Here is an 8,923-nt window from a genome sequence, read left to right on the forward strand (position 1 = left end):
TGGACCAATTGGTCTTAGTTGTTCGCGGGTTAGTTATTTCATTACTAAATTGCATTTATTGATCGATTTCTCAGGGCGTCTAATACTCAAGCGTTTTGCGCCACAGGTGGTGCGATGCTTAATGAGATTATTGCTCTCTGTGTGTGTGTGTGTGTGTGTGTGTGTGTGTGTGTGTGTGTGTGTGTGTGTGTGTGTGTGTGTGTGTGTGTGTGTGTGTGTGTGTGTGTGTGCGCGCGCGCGGTGGGGGAGGGTGTGTGTGCGTCTGTGTGTTGGTGTGTGTCTGTTTGTGTGTTTACGTGCGCGTGTACGTGTATACATTTGTGTGTGTGTGTGTGTGTGTGTGTCTGTGTGTGTGTGTGTGTGTGTGTGTGTTTGTCTAGGGGGAGGGGGAGAACCTAGGGGGGTAGTTAGAGGGAAGTTGTGTCGTGTCCCAAAGAGATGCTCGCAGTGTCGAGCATCTCATTGACTACATTGACTCCGCCAGGCGCTCACATAGGCTACAGATCCAGTGGTGTAGGAGACTAGAGCTTTTTTCTTTCATGGAAATCATAAATGATTGTAAATGACGCGTTATCTAATTTATTATTGTTGGACACGAAATCATAGTGGGCCTACCGGCAAATAACTGTAAAAAGTGATTTGCTCCGGGTTTGTGCGCGCCAGGGTTACTTCAACGTGGACCTGTTGCGCGTTTGCTTCAGTAGCCGAGTTTGCTGGGCTGTGAGCTGGACTTCACTGGACTAACTTGCGTCAGTGACTTGTGGAATCTAGCGGGATCTGATGGTTTAACGCTGTTTAACAACCGCAGCGCCGCCTGCCAGAACACCTCGGAGTGCGGGGCAACAACACCGGATGATGTCTTATCATCTTGAATGACTTTTTCTCCCCTTTACTCTCGCTTTTAAAACAACTTTCCAAGCGTATCCCGTCGCTGATTCCAACATGACATGGTTCAATTTGCCAGGTCGGGAATTGATTGACTTCTAGGGCTATTTGAGTGTGCGTGGACATGGACCAGCCGCAACCTTCAGTGGTTTAAGCAGCGCTCGCCCGGGGAGCTACGATGCGGGCTCTGGGAGCCTTCCTTCAGTCCTGCCTCGTCCTGCTGATCCGGGCCGATCACTGGAGGCTCAAGGACTCCGCCAACTGCGAGCTGAATAGGAAAGTGAGTAGACAAAAAAAGAGAGACATCCACACCTGGATGTCTCTCGCAGTGATAAACTTGTCGTTTATCACTGCGCAACACTCCGTTTAGAAGTTGGCATTGTTGGTTGTTTTTTTGTCATTTATTTATTATTCATTGGGTGAATATTTGTGCGCATGATTATTTAACATAAGCTTCGTAAACAATTGGTCTCGGTAGGTAGGCCTATACCTATTTGGTGAATGTGATTTTCTGGTATAAGGCGATTCTTCATGTGTTTTTGACTATGTCTGACCACATTTCAAGCCAAGCCTACTGCTGTCATCAAGCGTATAATATTCGCATGATTAGGCCCATGTATTATCAGGGTCATGAAACAATCTTTGAATGTTACATATCTTTCTCTTTGTTTTTTTCATTATGGCGAAATCAGGCTTGAGACGCTATTTGAGACAACTAATATAAAGGGCACATTTGACCAAATCCTCTCCGAAGTACCAACTTACTTTTGGGTGGAATATGTGTTTGTGTCTTTCCATAGACACTGGCATTATTGGCTGTATTGTTGTTGACACTTGAGTCCTAAGGGCCCTATTAATCGGTCATTACCAGTCAGTTAGCAGACTGACCAATAAACATCCATTTGAAAAATTGGCACTGGGGTGCACAGTTTATTGGGTGCCAGACGGGCCTGCTGCAGCTTTCACGCTGTTAGTTCATTCCAACAGTGGGTAACATAAGCCGACAAAACGTGAGATTTGTATGTCCCATGCCTACCTTTAGATCAAAACATGTATTTACCACGGTCGATGAACCATTATTAACCTATTCTGGACAAGCCTCTAGAAGTTAAAGGAAAACGCCAAATGTTCTGTCAATTGAGCGGTTCTATTCAGAATTCACCACGGTGCGACCAGAAGGGAAGTTCGCTGGGTTAGCATTTGCGTTACCGCTTCCAGTCACTTGCAAGGTTACAGTAGCCTATGACCCATTCATGTGAGGGGAATTCACTTTTTTTAGCGTTCGAACGATTTCCAATGTGTTCCGAATATTGCAATCATATTATCAGCTGCTTCTGGCGCGGGAGTCCAAAATGAAGGGTAACCTGATAATCACAACGCTGAAAAATAATCCCGAAATATCTGTGATAATAACTGGCCCTCGTTTTGAATACGCGACTTTTAAGTTCCCAATGGGAATCTTTGAAAGTAATTAAAAGTGAACCCCTTACATGACAGGGAGCTAGGCTATTTTTACCCAGCGAGTCACTGGGAGAGCAAATGCAAACCAAGCAAACTCATCTTCCGGATGCCCAATGATGAATTCTTGGTTTAAAAAACATGTCTGAATCCGAGTAAGACAAGCAAACGCCAATTTACACATGTATCTGCATATTCCTTTAATGTCATTTTAATGATCACTTTTAAAATATCAAATTTCATTCAACACAAATATTATCTTCATGCTTGCCGGCCACGCATCTTTCCTCCATCAACTCCCCATCACCAACTCCTCCATGCCTCGCGCCACGTTTCCCTAACATCCTCCTCTCTTTCCCCAGCAAACCGACCTCAACTCCTTCCTCTGGACCATCAAGCGTGACCCCCCTTCCTACTTCTACGGCACCATCCACGTGCCCTACACCCGCGTGTGGGACTTCATCCCCGAGAACTCCAAGCAGGCCTTCCAGGAGAGCAACATTGTGTACTTTGAGCTGGACCTCACCGACCCCTACACCATCTCGGCTCTGACCAGCTGCCAGCTGCTGCCGCAGGGGGAGAACCTCCAGGACGTCCTGCCCCGGGACATCTACAGGCGTCTCAAGAGGCACCTGGAGTACGTGAAGCTCATGATGCCCTCGTGGATGACGCCGGACCAACGGGGGAAGGGCCTGTACGCCGACTACCTGTTCAACGCCATCGCGGGCAACTGGGAGCGCAAGCGGCCCGTGTGGGTGATGCTGATGGTGAACTCGCTGACGGAGGCCGACATCAAGACGCGGGGCGTGCCCGTGCTGGACCTCTACCTGGCCCAGGAGGCGGAGCGGATGAGGAAGAGGACGGGCGCGGTGGAGAAGGTGGAGGAGCAGTGCCACCCGCTCAACGGACTCAATTTCTCACAGGTGGGTGTTCGTTTATAGAATAATAAAACGGCATAAAGATGCCAGGCCAGGTGCTGACCAGACAGTAACCTGCTGTGAACCTGAATCTGTGTGTGCGTGTGTGTGCGTGCATGTGTGGGGTTTTGTTGTTTTCTTGCTGGTTGGTGTTGGTTTCGGTGTATATTCAAGGTCTTTCCAGTGACACTGGTGTCTTCTATGGTGCTCCAGCCACACTGGTTGAAAAAGAAAAGAAAAATATATGTACCGTGTATGTGCCAGTTCAACCTCCCACTCGTTCTCACCCTGAGGTTTTCAAGCCTCTGAGTGACCAGACCCAAAACAAACAGCGGGCATTCCAGTCAAGTGGGTTTTGGAAAGATGTCATGAAACACAGTGTGTTTTTCAATAGAAATTCGTTCATGAAAATCTGTACTTTTTCGGTGGGTCTGACAAGCAGTTGGCCTAGGGTCTGATCCCTGCTTAGTGCTGTCCTAGATAAACATGGGGTTTTGGCAAGGTCGTTAGATGTAGTGCTGGCAGTGGCCTTTTTAAACATTTAAATGGGATTTGAACACGACCAAAGTGTAGTTTGAACTGTTTTTACAGTCCAGGTGACACCCCATCATTTGCTTTAGAAATCTGATGGCGTCGTTACGCCCCGCTTTCTATGAGAGGCATGATTTACCTTTCTTCATACCGGCTATACCGTTGTTTACTGATGAAATATAGGAACATTTGTGTTGAATATTGAACATTTGTATCATTTAGTAAAATCAGATATGTGAAATGTGAAAAAATATTATTTCAAGAAAAGGTGAGAAACTTTGATATCTTAGTCTGAATTGCTGACAGCTTCCAGCCTCCACTATTTGGCGACGTGGATGAAGGAAATTGAGCCAAATATTTGGATTCGATTTATGTTTCGCACATGGTTTAGTGTTTGACCTTCTCTTCCATCAACAGCCTGTTCTAAGACTTCATTCCCCATGCCAGGCAGGTACTCGCAAACAGACCCAATGCAGAGTTGATCTAAAAAACAGGTCTGATTTTAATTAAAATCAGACGTGATCGGTCGACTGATCAATACTTAACCGGCCCGCCTAGTGCGCACGCATTTCCCCCGCGAACAGAGGCCCATGGTTCCACTCTCCTTTCTGTTTCCCTCTGGTAGCTGATCCCTCCGCTGAGTGGTGCAGGAGAGAGAGGCGTGGGGGTGGAGTAATCAGCTGTACAAACACTCAGTCGTGCTTCTGCACTGGGAAACTGCACAACCCCACCCCCCCCCCATCCCAAAAAAAATGGATCCTAATGACTCAAAAAAGAGAGAGGAACCTTGTTCCTCAGACTTTAATTCCCTGTATCGGTCGGCCCGTGAGCCAGGCAGAACTTTTTTTTCGCAAATTACCCCCGGCGCTGGTTTCAAAGGCATGCAGTCGCTATGAAATCATGTCGTGTATTATTGTGGAATTACTGCTCCTGCTGGCCGGTAGCTGAAGAGGAGGAGGGGGGGGATTACACTTGACCATTTACGCTTACCCCTCGAAGCTTTAAATTGTTGTTATTATAAAGCTCCTCCACCCAAAACAGCACTCCTGTCTGGCTGGCTTGCAGCTCTCTCTCCTTATCCCCCCCACACCCCTTCTCGTTCGATAGAAGAGGTGTTGTCGACCCGGTCGGCACAGGATGCACAGTGCTTACGCACAAGTGTTGAAATAGTGTTGCTCTGCACTTGCATATGGCTGCCGATTCAGACTTTGATTAGTGCATGTGCATGTTCTAGTATTTTTTGGGGTTAAATACCGACGGCGATATTAAGGGGGCATACACGGTAAACGAGAAGTCAAAGACCTACCTTCAAATTAATTATGTGCGAAAAAGCCCACCACTTCAATGTGTTACAGAAATCTTTTCCCCTCAAAGCATCTTTGTTAAACCACGGCAAGCCACTGGAAACCAGGCCGACCTCCACTATATAACCTCTCCTGTGATCGACCAAAGACCCAATGGAGCCGTTGAGTGCTGCTCGGGCCGGACACTAAGCACCGCCTCTGACATCTATCTAAAAAAAAACGTGTGGAAGTGTCTATTGATGTGTCTAGACCGAACCACGGCGCTCAGTTCAGAGTCCCCCTTTTTCTTTATGGGCTCATTTAAAGGGTGGCATTCAAACCAGAGAACCTCTTTTTACTCGGGGGGGGGGGGGGGGGGGGGGGGGGGTCTCCATTGCCACGCCGGAAAGGCATGGCTGCACCTCATTCTAACCCCCTCCTCCCTTCCCCTTTCTCTCTTTGACAAGCCGGCTCAGCCTGCCCCATTACACTAAGTGAGCTGGGTTTGAAGACCACAATGGCTTCACGGAGGACTGCTTTTCTCTGTCTCTGGTTGTTTGAAAAAGGGGAGAGAAAAAAAAAAAAAAAAGGAAAAAAGCCTGCGATGAGTACATTCCACTCTTTAATGGAGCGGACTTGCTAATGACAGCGTTGTGTTGTTTTTTTCTCTCTCTTCTTTTCTTTCTTTTCCTCCCATCATTGGGAGTAATGGTGCGTGGGGAGGTGATGAATGCTGGGTTTTTCTGTGGAGCTTTGCGATGCGGGAAGAGGACGGAATGTTTGGATAGGGAGAGAGAGAGAGAGAGAGAGGAGAGAGACAGACAGACAGACGGAGAGAGAGATGGAGAAGGTAGGGTTGAGATCGGTGAAGCTACTCATCCCCAGAAAGGAAGGACTGGCAGTGACACTGTTTTGCATCTGAGGGGTCATGAAGTCACTGTGTGTGTGTGTGTGTGTGTGTGTGTGTGTGTGTGTGTGTGTGTGTGTGTGTGTGTGTGTGTGTGTGTGTGTGTGTGTGTGTGTGTGTGTGTGTGTGTGTGTGTGTGTGTGTATGTGTTGGATGGGGGTAGGGGGGGGGGGGTATTGTTAGGTTTCATGAACTTAGAAGCAGTGGGGCGATTCCTGTTCAATCATGGAAAGTTTACACTAAGTCTAAACTATCGGTCGTATGTTAAACAGAGGGTCATGTGACGAACCAACAGGAGGTCTCATGTTAAAGTATCGAATCGCATGGATATCAATGTCTGCATGATAAGAGGTAACAATAGTATTTTTTTTCTCACGATTATTCCGTTTGTAATGATACCAAAGGACATTTCCTACCACTATCGTATGCTGGGCCAGTTGTACTGATCTGGCAATGGGAAACTGGCCAATGTCTTCATTCACTTTGTCGGCTGTTTCCTTTGCCTTTTTTCTTCCTGGTCACACATAGACCCAGGAGGACTCTCGGGGAACATATTGAACGTGACAGACCCTGTCAGAATGCGTGAACATCTTTCCCTGCCGTTGCCATCACAGTAATGACCGCCGAATGTGTCGGTTACGTAACCCCGCAAGAGTGGAGGTTTGAAAGTTGGAAGGGAAAGTACGATGGTCCTTATTTTCCTCACGCAGGGAATACAGCCACTGTCCTGGGCCGATCTATAGGCACTGTCCGGGGCCTATGTATAGGCACTGTTCTGGGCCGATCTACATTTACATTTAGGGCATTTAGCAGACGCTTTTATCCAAAAAGACTTACAATAAGTACATTTATCATAAGAAGTGCATCAATATATCGCTGTCGGTACAGAAAGGATGTTCATAGAACCAAGTGCAAGTACCACAAACGCCAGGTCAATCAATTCCCCGTGTTACAGCCATGATAGCAGCTACTGCAGTTGCTACACAGTTAAGTACTACAATACAATACAATACAATACAATACAATACAATACAATACAATACAATACAATACAGTGTACAATGGTGGCCAGAAGGGGGAGGGTGGCTATGCAGAGTCGAGGTGGACTCTGAACAGGTGAGTCTTGAGTCTTTTTCGGAAGATAGTGAGCGATCTATAGGTACTGTACTAGGCTTATAGGCACTGTCCTGGGCCTATAGGCACTGTCTTGGGCCAATCTATAGGCACTGTCCTTGGCCTATAGTCACCGTCCTGGAACTATAGGCACTGTCCTGGGCCTATAGGCCGGCACTGTCATAGGCCTTTAGGCACTGTTCTAGGCCTATATAAGCTGTTCTGGGCCTATATAAACTGTCCTGGGCCTACAGGCACTGTTCTAGGCCTATAGGTATTGTTCTGAGCCTTTATAAACTGTCCTGGGCCTATAGGAGGTTCTGGGCCTATAATTGTAATGTCATCACACAGGCATTAATTCAATTAGATCCTATTTTACCCGCTGGAGAAGGTTAGATGTTTATTGGATACGTTTTTCCACGCCACAGACTTGGCCGCCGCTGAGAGCACGCTGAACATAGTGGTGGAGAATGGGAGTCTGTAAAGACTCAATGTGGTCACAAACGAGAGCAGGTGCTGATAGATGTATTTTTTACTGCATCGTTCTATCAGAAGGAATTTTACCTAACTTAATATTTGTCCTTGATTTAAATAGGACTTGTTGAAGTGCCTTCTTCTTATACATTGCTCTTGACATACGTTTACATTATTGCCGGATAAAAAGGGCCTTGGAGCTTGAACCGATATCCTTTCATAAATGCTTTGAGTAAAATCAATCATTTAATTGAATGTAAGCAGTGGTATAATGGGACTTTAAAGAGGGATTGTTGGCGTTAAGTAAGACCCTCTAATACAATGTTAGTATGAACTTTTTGGTATGCCTATTCCCTGGAAAATATGATTTGTCTGGTTCCAGACCGCTCTATTTCTATCCGGTCTTCATTATGGATTGATTAGAGGGCCCGGAAATAAAGGAACGTTCGCTTTTCATTAGAAAGAAAGTCGGATGGGTTGAGTTTTATTCTTCCCCATAATGCAGTTTGTGTGGATCAGCCACTGAATTAAAGGCAATCCAAGATAATGTACAGAGTATCATACAGAAATACCTTGTAAAGCCATTGAGCCAAAATATTTGATTTATTCTCTCTTTAATGTTTCTTCACTATGTTAACCTGTGTGTGTGTGGTCAGCAATTCTAACATTGTCTTTCATCGGGTCGCATGCACCTTTGCATCCCTTTTGGCTGCCGGACGCATTTAAACGCATAGCCCTCCCACAGTGCCGCTGAATTGATATCATGTGGATTTAATGGTGTTGCTCTGGGATGTCTCCAGGGGAAAAACTATAGGTTTGTTCTTCTCCACATTCAGGGCCTAGTAGGGACTCTGATACCAGTGCCTGGTTTCCATCTCTCTGTTGACCAAACAGACCAAGCCGCCCATATAAGATGTCGGGCATTCCCCCAGGCACTTCCTGTGCATCCGACCAGATAGGTTATAGTCTAGGATCTAATGCTCCGACCCCCCCATGCACATAAAATACAATTCAACGGTTTGGTATTTTCAGGTAGGTAAATATTTTGCAAGTTGATAACCTTTGAATGATTGGGATTACTTTGTGTACTGAATATCTTCCTTGTATCTTGTCGATCATGGAACACTTCTGTTTCCGTTGCACCACAGCTACTGTGTCTTGTGTGTTGTTAACGTGGCTCCATTTTTTAGGTCTCCATCAATGTGTGGTGCTTTTTCCATTCATCTTAACAGCCCGGTATTTTATTTGACAGCGAAGTTGACTGGGCAGGAAATACCGCAATAACCATAAAAAAAAGTCTCTTCAAACACTTTCCATTCATACATGCGCAATAAATGTGATTGTTAAAAAGGAAG

The 8,923-nt window shown here is 46.1% G+C and overlaps 1 protein-coding gene across 1 annotated transcript in view; it reads left to right on the forward strand.

Moving 5' to 3' along the window:
* Positions 1-453: 453 nt before the first annotated feature.
* trabd2a (TraB domain containing 2A) overlaps positions 454-8,923 on the forward strand; it is a 55,688-nt gene continuing 47,218 nt past the window's right edge. The window contains exons 1-2 of the mRNA XM_056589225.1: positions 454-1,165; positions 2,706-3,266. Of these exons, the coding sequence (XP_056445200.1) occupies positions 1,064-1,165; positions 2,706-3,266 (663 nt within the window). The 5' untranslated portion in view covers positions 454-1,063. The remainder of the gene's footprint in view (positions 1,166-2,705; positions 3,267-8,923) is intronic.

Source organism: Gadus chalcogrammus, chromosome 4 (assembly GCF_026213295.1).
Source record: "Gadus chalcogrammus isolate NIFS_2021 chromosome 4, NIFS_Gcha_1.0, whole genome shotgun sequence".
NCBI lineage: Eukaryota > Metazoa > Chordata > Actinopteri > Gadiformes > Gadidae > Gadus > Gadus chalcogrammus.